Source organism: Platalea leucorodia (assembly GCF_965183815.1).
Source record: "Platalea leucorodia genome assembly, chromosome: 15".
NCBI lineage: Eukaryota > Metazoa > Chordata > Aves > Pelecaniformes > Threskiornithidae > Platalea > Platalea leucorodia.
The window spans coordinates 6,166,628-6,182,867 of record NC_138837.1 but is presented as its reverse complement, the minus strand read 5'-3'; the positions used below and the strand labels follow the sequence as shown (position 1 = coordinate 6,182,867).

Here is a 16,240-nt window from a genome sequence, read left to right as displayed (position 1 = left end):
TGAGGCTGCCCGGGCTTGGCCGTTGTTGGTACGTGGGTCTGGACTTGGAGGATCCCTTCTGAAGCAATAACGTGGGGCGAGGATGGGCTGGGGGGCACGGGCTTCCCTGGCTGCCAGGAGGAGGCAGAGGGAGGAGAGGGCTGGCTGGGAAAATAAATCAACTGGGGCTCACAGCTTGTGATCGGTGGGTGTTCGGGTCTGAAAGATGCGTTTATACATCCCGGCTGAGATGGGTGTGACTGATGGCATGGGGAGAGCCCGTCAGAGGGCAGGGCCCCCCAGTCCTATGCTGCTGAATGCAGCCCATCAGGGTAAATAGCACTCAGCATTAATTACTTGGCTTTAATTAACTAAGGTGAAACCTCTGTCAACATCCCTGAGGATGCTGGGATGAGGACAAGGGGACAGGCGCTGATGGGAGCGTGGTCTGTCCCCAGGCAGAGCTGAGGTCTGTCCCCCAGCCCTTGGGCTCCCCTAGCATTATTGGGGGGGCTTTGGAGGCACCTGCAGCTCCATCCGTCCGAGGGACAGGGCAGGGAGAGGCGTCTTCTCGCTCTTTCCTGGAGAAGCCAGGTGATCCCCAGCACTTGCACCCAGCAGGCAGCGTTTTGCCCTCCCAGCAAGCCCAAGCTCGTGTTTTGAAGCCCCTGTGAAGCGTAGACATGCCCTGCCTGCTCTTCCCCAAGGTCTGCGGGCAGGAGAGCACCCTGTGCCCGGCAGCCCTGCAGAGGGGCCTGGGTCGAGGAGGCAAAGGCTGCCCAGTGCCCGCTTCCAAAGCCTGCGATGGGGGTCCTGGGAGGTCCTGGAAGCGTGCTTTGGGACCCGTAAGCCTGGGGCAGTGTTCCCCTGGGAGCAGGGCTGAGTTAGCCCCTCTGCAGCCTTAGGAGGCATCTCAGGACCTTGCTGTGATCTCAGGTGATGGGTTGAGGATGGTGATTTAACAAGCACAAGTGTTGCCTTCCCCTCTTCCCGGCAAACAAGGAGCCTCTGCTCAGCCCCTGCTCTTCTCCTCCTGGCCAAGCCTGAAGTCCCTGCTGCGGTGACACTGAAATGGCAGAGCCGCCTGCCGATGCATGGGCTGTACAAACACACCGAGGCATGGTGGGAACCCACAGCTGCCGCCGCCTCCAGCCCCAGCTCACCATGGCCATCCTGCAGCCGGGACGTCGTGGCTCGGCATGCCGGCAGGGTGGGTGACGTCCCCGCTGGCTCCGGTTGTTAGCTTGCCGCCGTCGCCTCTCCTGCTAATTCCCCTGCGTATTCACCTTGTCTTCACAGGCAATTTCCCCCATTGAAATGTCAGTGGATAATTGAGCGCGCTGGTGACCTTGTTAGGGAGCTGGGCTCGGCGCTGTGCGCTGCGCTGGGGAGGCAGCCGGTGTGGGGCTGTGCGTCCCCGGGCATGGTGCGCTCGGGATGCCTGGGCTCGGGGGAATGCCTACTGCTCCGTGTGCCGTGTGTCTGCATCGCCACGTGTTTGCATGAGGCTGTTGGGATGCGTGTACTGTCCCCTCACGGCAAAGCATCAGTCCTGTTTAGGCTGGAGAGCATGCTGTGTTTTTGGGGATTTCTGTCCCCGTGTCACCTCCCCTTGATGAGGAGCTAAGCTGGGGGAATGCACTGTCCTGGACCTGGACCTAGATAAAGCACACAACATCCGTACCATCATCTCCATCGCTTGGGTTCATGGGGTGCTCTGGGGCTCTGTCTCAGCTCGTGGCAGGGCTGGGGCAGCCGTTCTCCTCCCAGCAGCACTGTGTCCCTGATGTCCCCATCAAGGTGGCCCTTGTGGTGGGAGTTGTTGTTGCCCAGAGTCGGGGACACAGATGTCCACCTTGCTCCATGCTGCCTTGCTGGTGGCCGTGGCTTGTGCCTTTGCGCTGTCGGGGCTGATCCAGGCTGGTGCTGGCAGGGACTGGCTCTCCCCATGGGCTCACTCAGCGCCGCTCCCCTTCTTCTCTTGGCAGAAACATGGGATCCCGGTGCCTGTGACACCCCAGACGCCCTGGAGCATGGATGAAAACCTTATGCACATCAGGTGAGAGACCGGGCGGGCTGGGAGTTCCCATGGGGTGAGGACCCAGAGGCTGGGGCCCCGATCCCCCCATCCTGCATGGTCAGGACAGCCCTTCCCATCTCCAGAGTCCCAAGCTGCCCCACCACGTGCTGGCCAAGGGTGACCCCAAAACCTCCAGCCTCCCTTTCTGCCCAGTTGTCCATGTCCCACGTGGCAGTGTCCATCTCCTGGGCTCTCCCAAGCTCGGTGTTCCTTGCAGGGCTGCTGCTAAAAGCCCCTGGAGATCCATAACACATATTTACGCCCATCCTCATGGGGTGGTGGGAGCGGGGAGGTCGTCCCGGCGGGTTTTGGGGTTGCAGGTTGCAGGTGCTGCAGTGACTTCTCTCTCCTTCCCTGCCTGCCTCAGCTACGAAGCCGGGATCCTGGAGAACCCCAAGGTAATCGATCACGGCCGCCCGGCCGGCGTGGCAGCCACAGGGCCGAGGGCGTCTCATGTATTTGCAGCCTAATTGGAAATTTCACGGCAGGCCGTGTGCGGCGGGGAGGCCCTGCCGTCCACCCCAGCCCCTCTGCCTCTCCCGGCACGTTAATTGCTGCCGGCGTGAATAGGGGAAGGGACTGTTTCAGGGTGACACTGGAGGGGACAATGTCATGGGGCAGCAATAAAGGAGCAATTAGACAGATGAGGCGCTGGTGGGAGAATGGGGGCTGGTGGCGGGTGACGGAGGTCCGAGCTGGCCCCTGCAGCTTGGGTCCCCTGCCCGTGCCTGCAGCTCACGCAGCCCTCCTTGCTTTCCCATCCCCACTATCTGGGGGGAAATGGGGTAAAACCTCCCTTTGCGTGGGGTGGTGCTTGGAGACCCCAAGGGCACCCATGGGACCACTGGCTCTTGCGCAGCTCTGGCTGCTGATGGGGCCAAGAGCCCGGTGGCGGCGGGTGCTGCGGCCGGGTGCTGCCGGTGAGCGCGGCACACCGCTCCAGAGGCGTGGATCCAGCCCCGGCCGCCTCCGAATAGTGCTCGTGGTCTGGCTGCCTGCTGGCCCCTGCCTGCACTGTTCATGCTCCAGCAGGTTGCGATGCTTGGTGGCTACTTAAACTATCCGTCAGCGCTAATTAGGCAGTCCAGGGAGAGGAGGGGGAGGCAGGCGGAGAGGGAGAGGAGCCGGCTGGAGCTCAGCGGCCTGCGGCCGGCTCACTGCGGCTGGGTTGGCGCGTGCCTCCGGCAGGGACGCGAGGAAGAGGAAGGTGGAGAGGGGGTCCTGCTCTCCCTTCAATGCCCTCCGGAGGGGTGTCTGCGGGTTGGGCTTTACAAAGCTGGGCCCTCGGGGGGATCTCCTCCTCCGGGAGAGTGGTTGGCACAGGGATGGGTTTTCATGCCTCTAGCTGGAGCTAGCAAGGGACAGAGTGGTGCCCTTCCCAGTGCACCCATCCTGACCCACCCCTCTGCACCCAGCACCTCTCCCCTGGGGGAAGATCCCCGGTCCTGAGGCTCTGCCAAGCCCTCTTTCTTCCCAAAGCCAGCTCGGAAAATGGGGCCAGTTTAGCAGAGAATAGAGCAGCAACCCCATCCCCAAGCATCCTCCACTCGGACACCTCTCCCTCCGCCAGCGCCGGGAGGTGGCTTCCCGGCACACGGTGTCACCACCGTCCCCTTCCCCAGCCCGGGGAGCGGTGCCGGGCACCGGGGCGGCCACGGCAGGATCCGGGGTGCCAGGCACGGCGGGCTCCCCTCCCCAAACCCCCGGGACCTGCCAAACGCAGGGATTTGAAAGCAGATGGTTGAGCTATTTTCTGCCTCTGTGAGGCCCGATTGAAGGGCAATGAGGCAGCTAATGCGGAGAAAGATAGAAATTTACTTGCTTTAACTTCATATGGCACTCTGAAAGAGTTCATTCAGTCCCGGGCACAACAATATCAGCCGGATGAATAAACCATTTGCGGCATCGATAGCTCTGCATCATGGTTTACTTCATGGACCATTTGCTTCCAATTTCTTCTCTTCTTGCCCCGTTTTTCTTGCTTCTTTCTTCCCCCCTCCCTCTCTCCCTTTCCACACACTCTTCCTTTTTTTTTTCCTTTTTTTTTTTTTTTTTCCTCTCTCCCCTTTAAAGATGACATTGCAGGACTAGCCCCCCTGCGGGGAGGGATAAATAGGAGGCATTGATACACTGCAACAAACTATTTGTCATTTGAACTGTGCTTTTAGGAGAGAGAATAAAAAGAGGACAGACTCGCACCGTAATGGTGGAATGCAAGCCAAATGTCACTTTTATTTCTATTTAGTTATTTTATTTAATAGGGGTTTTCATAGTTGGCTCGGAAAATTGGAAACTACCTGACTTTGACTTCCAATGTTTAGTAAAGAGTTTTTAATACTTTCTGGTATTTTTTCCCCTCCCGCCCCCCCATCTTTCCTTTTGAACTCAGAGTTTTTCATCATCTCTCGCAGGTTCGTCTAGTTAATAAGTGTGATCAGGGCTAGGAAAGGCCAGACGATGTAAAATTGAAATCCGCAGCCCGTGTAATTTGTGCGTGTGCGTGCGTGGGGGGCACGGGGGAGGCGCGTGTGCGAGCGCCTCTTGTTTAAAACAAGGGAAAGGGGCAAATATGAGAGAAAATGGGAACCTGAGGGTGGTTTTGCTGGAGCATGTGCTGGGGCAGTTGTGTCTGTATTCCCGGGACTTGGCTGGGGTTGCTGCTGGGCCGTGCGCCCCGGGGTTTGGGGTGCGGCGAGGGGGGTCCCCCCGGTGCGGAGGGGGCGGCAGGGATGCTCGCGGCCGGGCAGGCTGCCCTCAGGTGCTGGCAGTGATTGGGCTTTGCTATTTATTGGACCAAAAAAAAAGAGGAAGTTTTCACTAAAAGGCTTATTTCCCATCTTTAAAAATTTTAGATGAAAACTTCTGCAGAGAAATTAATTTTCCCTTAAAAAAAAGCTTAAATTTTTTTTTTAAAACAATCCCTTTTGCTTTTTTTTTTTTTAAAAAACTTGTTTTCTACCTTGTTCTTTTTTCCTTGCTGGAAAGGAGGAGAGAGGAAAAGTGAGCAGGGGAAAAGTTGTGCTTTAAAAAGGAGAGGAGAAGCAGGGGGAGCGCGGGCCAGGCTGCGGGTGGCTGGTGCAGGCAGGGCCCCGGCTGCAGGCAGGGCCCCGGCTGCAGGCAGAGCCCTGGGTGCAAGCAGGGCCCCCCTGCCCAGGGATGCCCAGAGCTCCAGCTCTCACCAGCCGAGTTTTGTGGGAAAATACCATTTTACCACCACTTAAAACATTTGCAGGAACGGCTCAGTTTAGAGAAACTCCACCCGAGCTGCTTGCAGATGGGGTTTTAGGTCGCAGGGACCCCTCAGCTGGAGGCTCCTTTGCAATGTCCCCTCCGATGTTGGCCAAGCTTTGGCCCAGCCCTGCTCTACGGTTCGCTTGCTCGGTGCTGCCTGCCTTTCCACCGCTCTGTGCCTCAGTTTCCCTCCCCTTTGCCTCCTGGAGCCGTGGCTGGGTGGGTGAGGGGTCCCTTTGGAGACAGGATTTTGCAAACACTGGTCCGAAAGTGTTTTGGGGCCAGTGCACACAGCCGCGTCGTGCGTGAGTGCCAAGGGGGCACGCGAAATTGCAAAGCATTTGCTCTCCGGGACGGAAAGCTTTTTTTATTATATTTTTCCCCCCGCCTCTTCTGGCACGCGCTTCAATTGCGGCAATTCATTGTCAGCGCCCGAGCCTCCGGTGGCCCGGCTCTGATGGAGATAAGATGCCTCTTTCCTATAAATCTAGAAAAAAAAAATATACATAAAGGTTGATGTGCTCTGAAATGGGTTTTTGCTTTGTTCCTCTATTTTCCCCCGTGTGTATTAACCCCGAGGACACCATGAAAGAGCCGGTGCGCCTGGAGCACCTGCTGGGGTCAGGCCTCCTCATTAGTTTTTTCGGTCAGCGCCGAATAAGCCCGGCCGCGGCGCGGGGACATGTAGGCGCCCGCCCTGCCGCTCGCTGCCATCGTCCCGCTTTTCCCTGCCTGACTTGCGTCTCCTCAGCCATCCTGCCTCCAGCTGTGGGGGCGTCGGAGGAAAAGATGAGATCAAGTTGAGGGGAAAAATTGGCTGATTCTTCCAACCCCTTTGTTCCTGGGGCCCCGGTAAGCACCGGTGCTGTGCCGTGCCGTGCCGGCCCCGCGCTTTGGGATGGGGTGTGCTGGGGATGGGGGATGCACATCGGGGATGGGGGATGCACGCCGGGGTCAGGGCTGCCGGCAGCGTTGGCCATGCCAATGCCGCTGACTCTCTCTCTTCTCTTCCCCACCCCGGGCAGAATCAGGCCCCTGCCGGGCTCTACACGAAGACCCGCGATCCGGCCACCTCTCCCGACACCCCGGATGTGCTGGAGATCGACTTTGAGCGGGGTAAGCGCCTCCTCACAGCCGGCCCTTTGCGCTTCTGCCCCTTGAAGCCAAACCCCGCTCCCCGGCCAGGACCAGGGGCTGCAGCCAGTCGGGAGCATCCCTGGGGCGGGGGCAGGCGGGGTGAGCCCCAACGCATGGCGTCAGGGCTTGGGACGGTGCTTGCGGCACGTTGGGGCTCTTCGAGGGGTGCAGAGGGTCTGGGTAGGTCTCAGGGGGCTTGCTGAGACCCCCTGAGAGCAGAGAGAGGTCCGAACCCGCGCCCCAGGCATTGAGGTGCAGTGGGCACGGGGTCCCTCTCCTGCAGGGTGGCACGCAGTTGGCCCTGGGGACGCACAGGTGGCCCTGGCCAGGGTCACAACTGGGGAGATGCTCCAGTAGGATTTGGCCAGCGGTGCTATCAGCATCGCATGGAGGAGACAGGGACACCCCATCCCATTCTGGGGGATGCATGGCGGGGCCCAGCCTCGGACCTGTCACCTGGAGAGGGGACACAGGGCAGCGTTTCCCACCTCTGCCAGCCATGGGCATCCCCGTGCCACCATCCATCCTGCCAGCAGCCGCCAGCCCAGCCCGGGCTGGGGAGACCTCGCTCGGAGGGGGCACCCCCTCCCCGCCGCCAGCATCCCTGCTCCATTATAATGATCCCCCTGCAAGGAGCAGCCCCCCTCTCAGCAGCCCATTCAGCCCCTAGTTAATTTATTTGAAGTTTTAATCTAATTATTAACTATTTTAAAGGCTAAGCAGCTTTCGCCAACAACGGCCCCGACAACGTCGGCTCTCCGCCGAGCGGACCCCGGCCAATACCCCGGCGGAGGATGCGAATAGAAAGAGCCGGGGCGAGGGGAGGGCGCGGAGGGGGGGCCCGCGCCGAGAAGCAGCTTAGGGTTCATTATTGCCGCGAGTTACATTTAATAGCAATTTACAACTGAGTTTATAAACCCCTGGAAAATAGGGGGTTTAGGGGGGGCCGGGGGGGGGAGCTGACAGCCTCCATCACTAGACAGGGCTCTTGCGGGCGCCTTCGTAATAAAGACTAGAAAGGGAGGCATTGAGGCTGATTGGCAACTGATAGTGCGTTAAATGGTAATGAGGAGGGCAGATGGAGGGGGGATTAGCCTCCAACTCCGCACCGCTTTTCTTTGTGGGCCCCGCAGCCCCCTTGTCAGCTTCCTAATACATTTATTGCTCATTTCACACCGCTAAAGAAAAATGCCTCTTTCTATTCAGCATCCCCCCGCAACCCGCCCCGCTCCTGCCCAGCGCCCTTAAAAAAAAAATTTAAGGGAAAAAGAGGGGGAAAAAAAAAAAAAGAGGTGCAATAATTAATTCATGGCGGGGAGCACCCCGCCGCGGGGTGCGTGTGCGTGCGTGTGCGAGCAGCCGTGCCCCGGTGTGGGGGTCCCCCCCAGACACCCCCCGTGCTGGCAGGGTGGGGGACACATTTGTCAGCCCCCCCTGGCAGGGGCTGGTGGGACAGAAGGTGCTGTGCCATAAGACAATTGCCGAGCGTGAAATTCAATTAGTTAAGGGCCTGGTTGCAATTTCACAGGCCCTAAAAAAGAGAGAGGGAGAGGACAGGGGAAAAGGAGGGGGGACGTTTTTATGGCCTTTTTTTATTTATTTATTTCACTTCTCTCCCGAGGTGGGTCCCCCTCCCCTCGCCTCCCCCCCGCACCAGCTTGGATATGCCTTTTTAAGAAGTTATTTAGAGTTCATATCTGTCACATCTATTTAACGCCCGCGGGGTGATGTTCCGGGGGGATCCTGACACCGGCTGATCCTGCCCGTCCTCCCTCCCCGCCTCCGCAGGTGTCCCCGTGAAGGTCACCAACGCCGGGGACGGAGCCACTCGTTGCTCGGCCCTGGAGCTCTTCGTGTACCTGAACGACATCGCGTGAGTGCCACGCTGTCCCCCGCCACCTGCCCGCTGGCTGGCAGCGGGGACGAGGGCAGGGTCCCCAGGGTGGGGTGGAAGCGGGATGCTCACAGCAGGCACATCCCGATGAGCCCAGGGATGGTGGTCAGCAGTGTGAGGATGCGATGGTCCCAGCTGGGTCCCAGTTGGGTCCCAGTTGTGCCATTCATGCCAGCAAGCAGAACTGGGCACCAAGGCCAGGAGCACGGGGGTATTTACGGTTTATGCTTGCTGTGCACGAGAAGGGCCAAGAAGTCTTATTAACACCCTGCGCATTTACCGCCTGCCCTGGCCACACGGTTGGGTGAGGGCTGCCCTGCCTGCAGCGGGGGCTCAGCCCTGGGGCACCCCTTGCCTGCAGGGCACCCTTTGCCCTGCTCCCAGTTCAGCCCTGGACCCCCAGCTCCTGCGTCCCAGGGGGCATTGCCTCTCCCTGCCTGCCCGAGGGGGCTCAGTGTCCCTTTTGGGTGGGGAGTTGGCTTTTCTGGGGCATGGAGATGTGCTGACTGGGTCCATTGCCGGGCCTTCCCCCTGCCTCCGCAGCAGCAGCTCCTTCGGGGGTTTCTGCCCTGTGCCACCCCTCGCCTGGTTTCTGCTGCCGCTGGGCAGAGCCATCCCCAGGGGCTTGCCCAAAAATACGGCAGCGCCCATGAGGGCACCCACTCCTCCCACCCTGTGCCAAGTGCCACCCAGTCCCCGGCCATCCTTCTTTGTGCCTCTGCCTTTATCTCCCCTGTGCTGAATGGGAATGAACTTTTTCATGTAGTTCTCTTTTTAAATGTTAATTAAGTGGTTTTAAAGTTACTTCAGCCATCGGGAATATAGCTGCAGCGTGTCCTGTCCCCTTGCCCGGTTTATTTTCCAGTGGCCCATGTGCCACGGCTGCCTGCGGCACTGTCAGCCCCAGCAGCGAGTGAGGATGGAGAGGCTGGTGGCACAGCAAAGAGGAGGGGAAAAGGAGAGAAAATCCATCTCCTTGTCACCCATCCTATCCGGGGGTCACTACCAATGGTCGCCAGTGCTGCTCAGATGCTGGCCATGCTGTCATTTGGGGTTTGCCCCTCCTTGTCCCCCCCCTCAACCCACCTCTCGTGGCTGCCTGCGTCCCGCTGCGGGGCTGGGGCTGCTGCAACCTCCCTTCTCCTCCACAGGGGCAAGCACGGCGTTGGGCGCATCGACATCGTGGAGAACCGCTTTGTCGGGATGAAGTCCAGAGGTGAGCAGCCGCCAGCTGGCAGTCAGGTCCCTGCCCTAAAAACAGCAAAAAAAGGGAAAGCCCTGGTGGGACATGGTGGATGCTCAGCATTGCTGGGGTGCTCTGGCTCAGGCCATGCCAGCAGCCCTCAACTGCTCCCTTCTCATCAGCTTTTGACAGAGATTTCCCTGTGACAGGGAGTTCCCACTGGTCTCTCATGAAGGCAGCTGCCCGCTCGCTGCCAGTGCCACTGTTTGCACCAGCCGCGGGGTCCCAGTGTCACCAGAGACCCCAGGTCTCAGGTGAGACCTGTCCCCAGTGGGAAAAAATGCCAGGCTGCGGGCTTGCATGGGAGGATGCTCACGGGAGGTCCTGGAGAGTGCAAGGCTGTATAATGCAGGTACAAAGCGCAGGAGGCTGATGCAAGTCACTGAGGGTTTTTTTTTAAAGCCAATTCTTTGATTTATCTATGTGTTTTGAGGCTGTGACTCTTAGTATTGATCATCCATTAGGATCAGCTTCATTGGAAATCTCTGGAGGCAGCGAGCTGCCCCATGCAGAACTAAGTAACGAGAGGGCTTAGACTAATTTCCCATCTCCTTGCCCCCTCTCTTTTGTTTTAAATCTCATTAATACCTAATTAGATGCTCTCTTTCTTTAAACTTGCCCTTCACGCAGGGAATCAGCAAATATTTTGATAAGACTCAGCCCGCCGTCTCCCTCCCCGCCGCAGCGCGCTGGCCCCTTTGCAAAAGCATCAGCCACAAAAGACGAGAAACAAAACCCCAAATCATTTGATCTGAGTTTGAATAATCAAATTAAAACCGAAAGAAGGAAAAAAAAAAACCCCAACCCCAAACCGCACACGCCAGCCTGCGCATTTGCATGCAGGATGCTGAGTAATTTGTCAAAATCTATTTTATTTTTTTAACAGCCACTGACATGCTCTAGTGACCCTTCCAGCATTTAATAATTTCTCTAAACCCCATTTAACTGTCATGTCTGTCTCCTGCATGACACTGCCATTGCGATCGCTGCCGCGTTTGTGCGCCGGCAGACGTGGGAGGACGGGGCTTTCTGGGGACAGCGGGGGTGCGCGCGCCGCGGGGACAAGACCTTGGCGATGGGTTTTCCCCCTTGCTTTGAGCAGGATCCTGCCCCTGGTTTTGCTTTTTGGGATTAGCAGAAACCTCTCCAAAATCTGCTCTGAGAGATGGAGAGCTGGGACGGGAGGGAGCTGGAGCAGGAGGCTGTTGCTGGTACCTGCCTCCCCCGGGGGTTTTGGGGTGCAGGGCAGCTCGGGGTGGCCCCACCACTGCTCTGCAGGAGCATTTTGGACCCCAAATGGGGTTAGAGTCAACGGGACAGGAGACAGGACCTGGGCTCGCAGGTGGGAAGAGATGATCCCTTAAATCCCAGCAGCGTGCGGTGGCCCCTGTGGCTGTTTGCTCCCACCATCTCGGGGCTCCTCGGGGCAGCACAGGGACCCCTTCTTCGCAGGGACCCCCTGCTCTGCAGGGGAAACTGAGGCACGGGCAGTCAGCAGCACAGCAAGAGCCCTCCACAGCCGTAGAGGTGGCAGCGAAGGCTCCCATCAGGTGCCTCCTCTCCCTCACCTCCGGGAACCAGGGAGTCAGGGAAGAGAAAAATTCATTTGCATTGATTTTTACTAAGCTCCTAATTGAACTTCGTTAAGGTCTAATGGGCAAGGGGCGAGCTGAGCATGCCTGCGCCAGCCTTTTAAGCCCTATTAACTCGCTTTTGCCGTATTTGTTTTAGTGGTAGGAGGGTGGGTAATTGCGGGGTGCCGGGGAGCAGCGCTGCAGCCGGCCGGAGGGGCTGTGGCTCAGCCGGGGTCTCTTGGCTGAGAGCAGGAGCCCGGCCTTGCCTCTCCCGCCTTTTCACATCCTCATTATCAAATTATCTTTTTAACTCCAAAGGGGGGCTAATTAAGTGAAGTAAATGAAATCAGTGGGGACAAAGTGGGAAGGAGGGGACGGCCGCTGGCAAAAGAGCCAAGCACTGCCTTGGGCTGGGGCTTTTCCTCCTCCTTTTTCCTTTTTCCTCCCCTTGATGTGCTGAGCAGATGGAAGAGGAAAGTGGAAAACCCCTTCCCTGTGACCAACCCATCCCAGGCCATGCTCAGCCTCAGCCCTGGTCCAGCAGGGGAAATTTGGGCAGCACCTTCCCCTGGGCAGCATCGCCCTCCCCTTCCCCTCGGGAAGCCACCGCATCCCGTCCTGTCCTGCGGATGCTGTCGGAAGTGACAGCCCGCACTCAGCACAGCAAAATTGCTCGGATGGAGGTGAACTGACAGCCGAGGTTACAAATTAGAAAATTTTAAGCAGCGGCAGCTGTCTCCTTGGCTGGCCCCCCCATACCCCCCTGCTCCGGTCCCCCCCTTCCCCAGCGGTAATTACGGGGTGATTGAAGCTTCGCCAGGCTGCAGTGCTGACACCTCTGTCTTTTTCCTGTAAACACGGGGAGATGAAAATAGACACTTGGAGACGCTGCGAGTGTCACTTTGAAGGTGTCTCTTGTCTCCTCAGTGGCGAGGCTGGGAGCACGGCTGTCAGCTCCCCTCCCCTCCGCCCCGGCTGTCATGCTGCTCCGGTCCCCGGTCCTCTAGCGTCAGGTTGAACGGGACAGGCAGAGGTACAGGCAGACAGGCAGGAGGTGGGCACCGAGACACAAACCTTTGGTCAGCCCGAATTGGCTTTCACAACTCCTAAGGGGAAGCAGAAGGAATATTAATTGTGTTTGTTAGCTTCACGGTCGGGGGCTGGAGGGGGCATACGGCAGCCCTCTGCGCCCCTGTGCCGCCGCCATGGGACAGGGGCGCAGGGGGACGGCTGTATGGTTATGGGGAGGCTGTATGGTTATGGGACGACTGGTTTTTGGAGTTAACTCGGCTGTATCCTCCCGCAGCCCCGTGGGGATGGGTGCTCAGTGAGCACCCCATGACCTGCCCCCGGGGACCGGGCCACAACATTGCTGGGGTGGCCTGCGAGGAGGGGGTGGCTCTCCTTTGGGACAGAGACCCGTCCCGTGCCTGTAGGATGCTGAGACCATGGACCCTGGTAGGGATGAGGTTTGATGGAAGTGGCTTGGGCTGCCGTGGTAGATAGGGCTCCTGCCGTGTCCGTGGGACCTGTGGCCACCCCGGGATGGGATCCCGCTTCAGCCTCTGCCGCACTCCAGGGCACTGAGCGGGCAGAGCCCGGTGCAGGTTTGAGCCCCCATGACAGCCCCGTGGGCTCCCCTCACCCCCTCTCGGGGCTGGGGCTGGCTGGGGACGTGTGCCCTTCGGCAGGGATGGCTTCCTACGGGCTTTCTTTGTGTGCCAGCAAAACCCAACCTGTGGCTGCCCTTTGCCATTCCTATGGCCGTGACGTAGCACAGATGCCTGCCGTTGGGAGGGGACCATCCCCAAGGGCGGGCAGGGGACAGGGACGTGCTGGTGGAACAGCCCTGGCCATGGGCAGGTTACAGCCCTGCCCGCCATGTGTTTGCTGCCGGACTAGCTCAGCGTTTCCCCACCGGCTTCCCACCCGCATCCCACCTGGAGCGGAGCACCGCGTGGCCACCCGTGCATTTAAACACCAAGTAAACATGTTATGCAGCAAATAAGCCCGGAGCGGCTGGAACAAAGGGAGCAGCTCGCCCGCAGCGTTAGTCCCCATCGCCGAAATAATCAAGCATCCCTCCATCCCCAGGCCTCGTGCGATGGGGGGGCAGGCGGCAAGGGACCAGAGGGGGGGCCCTGCCAGCCCCAAACGAGGTTGCCCTCCCAACCCCCAGGTAGCCTCATTGCTTCGCAGCGGACGCGCGGGGCTCTTTCTCGCCAGCCGAGGGGAGAGGAGGGTATTTCAGGCCCTCCGCTCCCCGTGCCTGTGCCCCGCGTCGTTCCTTTAATTACAGGTTTTCAGCTGCAGACCGTTGGGCACGGATCGGTGGGGGGATCGGTTCCCAAACCCTGTCATTTAGCCTCGTCAGAGTGCCTCTTCAAAGAGGGGAATCTAGAAATTTTCTCCGCAAGGTGCGGAGTGGACTGTCTCGGCCCCAGCATGAATATAATGACAGATGCATTTTACAGCAAGCTGGGACTGAATGCGCTCGACCACAGCTCCTTCTGTCAGCCAAATCATTATTTTTTGTCATTTGCTGACAGTTTTGGTCTCATTCGTTTCTCTCTCTTTTTCTGCTTTTCCCCCTGCCTGGAAAAATGGCTAGGTATCTATGAGACCCCAGCGGGAACGATCCTATACCATGCGCATTTAGATATCGAGGCCTTCACCATGGACCGGGAAGTACGGAAAATCAAGCAGGGGCTCGCCTTGAAATTCTCCGAGCTGGTGTACAATGGTACGTACGGTCCTTCGGCCTGGCCCTGCTGCCGCAGCATCCTCCCAGCCCTCCTCATCCTCCTCCCTCGTTGCTACCGGAGGCTGCAGGTCCTGCTGGTACACGTGCTTAGGGCTGTAAAATTCAGGTGTGGATTTTGAGGCTACTCATGGGGGAAAAGAGGGGTTTGCTTGTGCCGAAGGCTGAGCTCGACCCCGCGCTCTGCCTGTTTTTGTGCCGGAGGGGCTCCATGCCTGCCTTCGGGAGGCGATGCTGCCTTCCACCTTGCTGGTGGGGGATGCTCCCAGCATCTCTCCCAGCCCGGTGCCACCGCTTCATCCCATCCAACACATTCGGATGTCTCTCAGGCTGTAATTCACTGTCCCTTTGTGCCCCCCCCCATCACCTTTCCCCAACTCTCCCCTCCCACCCCCTCCATCTCTCCGCCTGTCCTCGCCCCATGGGACCGGAGCACACCGGGATATGGGGCACGCCAGCACCCAAGCTCCCAGCACGGCCGTCCCCACGGTGGGGTTTGAAGCCGGAGGCCTGTCCCCAAGCCCTGGCGGGGGCAAGCCCAGGGGTGCATGGCGCAGGGGGCTCTCCGGGTGCCGTGGCCCTGGCCAGCGGGGCTGGGGGGCTGCGGGAGGGGACAGGAGGGTCCGGGCCGTGCTATGCGGTGCGCAGCCCACACAGGGGCACTGCGGGTTGTGGCTTTGCTGGGGGCTGCAGCAGGGGCTTCCAGCCGCTCCCAGCGCAGCCAGGCCCGGGCCAGGACAGCGCTGCCGGGCTGGGCTGGCAGCCCTAAGGGACAAGGGGACGCTGGCTTGCACCCACAGGTAGGGACGGACATAAAGCTCTTTGCTCTTCCTCCTGTGATGCACCCAGCGGCTCCGGTGCGGGTCTGCTCAGCCACCCACGTGGGCTGAGTTTGAGGGGTCTCAGCTCAGTCCCCCCTGCGCTGCTGGGCTGGGTGCTGCAGGGAGCAGCCTGCCATGGCCCATGAGGCTGCTGCCCCGGGGGGGGCCGGGAATGGCACCCCCGGGAGGGGATGTCAGCACTGCCCCGGGGTCTGCTCCGGGGATCAACCCTGGCTCGGTTGTTGGTGCTAAGTTGAAAGAAGCAGGATAACCCAAAATTTTGTAGTTGTGCTCAAAACCCCGCTGCCCACAGCACGACTCCAAGTGCAGCAGTGCACCCCCGTGCCCCGGCTCTTCCTCCATCTCCTGCCCGCTTCAGAGCTGACGTCCCTGGAGACCCCACACCGGGGAGATTTCCTGCCCCTCGGCCAAACAACGCTTTTTTCTTTCATATGTCCTGATTTCTCAGCCTCCCAGTTCCTCCTCCCATCCCTTTTCAGGCATTGCTCTCTAACCATGGCGGTGATCCCCCCCTGGAAATAACCTGACTCCAGAAGCTCAGGCTTTGGGCAGCAGCAGATCCAGTGGGACTGGGTCAGGCTGTCTTATCCCCTGCAGTTTTTGATGCCCGTGCTCTTCCTTGGCCCCTTCCCCTCTGAGGACGTTCCCTCCTGCATCTTCCTCAGCAACTGGCATTTAATGCCCAAGCCCCTTTGCTGCTTAAACTGTATTTTAGGGCCCCGGCAGGGTGAGGGCCTCTGGGGCTGCAGAAGTCTCGATTACCTTCCCCTTGAATCACAGCCCCTGCCTTAATTCACCCTCTGATGCCACTCCTGCCTCTGGCTATTTTTGTTAGACTTTGTCCTGGGCTGCCTTTATTTTGACTTTCTTTTTTTTTCAGTTTAAGCATAAACCTGGTTGTTTATTTCTAACCACCCACTTGTTGTGAAGCCACGAGATTAAAGAACCACTCACAGAATCGTGGTCTCACTTCTCCCTCCCCACCTCTGCCAGGCGAAGGCTGCTGTTTCCCTGGCTCCAGATGCTGAATCCCTGGGGATTTTCAGCCTGGCCCTGGGCTTTCCTGGCAGCCGAGCCCGAACCCAAGGAACAACCCCAACGGGGTGCAGCACCCGCAGGTCCCCCTGCCAGAGGCCAGGCTTTCAAGCTCACCTTCCTTTAACACCTCATTATTGCAACTAGTCCCTGATTTTAGGTGAATTAGTGTTTATCTTCCCCCCGTCCCCATTGATCCCATTGTGGAGGGGTGGCTTTGAAGCCAGCTCGCGTCCCGCAGGTACGGCCAGGTGCGGAAATGCCATTGTCCCCCTGCCCGCCGTGATTAGGGCAGGATCCTGGTTACAAGGTGGGAAGGTCATTAAGGGGGATCGCTTCCCGTGGGGAATGTGTCTGCGGTGGGGGGCGAGGAGGGGGGGATGCTTCCTCGCACCTGGAGCTGTCAGAGTCAGGATTTAAGTAGCTGGTTATTATTTTAATGTGTCTCGGGTTTATTTTTATGG

The 16,240-nt window shown here is 59.0% G+C and overlaps 1 protein-coding gene across 2 annotated transcripts in view; it reads left to right on the top strand.

Annotated features, from left to right (window-relative positions):
* ASS1 (argininosuccinate synthase 1) overlaps positions 1-16,240 on the top strand; it is a 29,190-nt gene that overhangs the window by 8,810 nt on the left and 4,140 nt on the right. For both annotated transcript variants that reach the window (XM_082327818.1, XM_082327819.1), the window contains exons 8-13: positions 1,968-2,038; positions 2,427-2,457; positions 6,316-6,406; positions 8,216-8,300; positions 9,473-9,537; positions 13,750-13,881. In XM_082327818.1, coding sequence (XP_082183944.1) covers positions 1,968-2,038; positions 2,427-2,457; positions 6,316-6,406; positions 8,216-8,300; positions 9,473-9,537; positions 13,750-13,881 — 475 coding nt within the window. The remainder of the gene's footprint in view (positions 1-1,967; positions 2,039-2,426; positions 2,458-6,315; positions 6,407-8,215; positions 8,301-9,472; positions 9,538-13,749; positions 13,882-16,240) is intronic.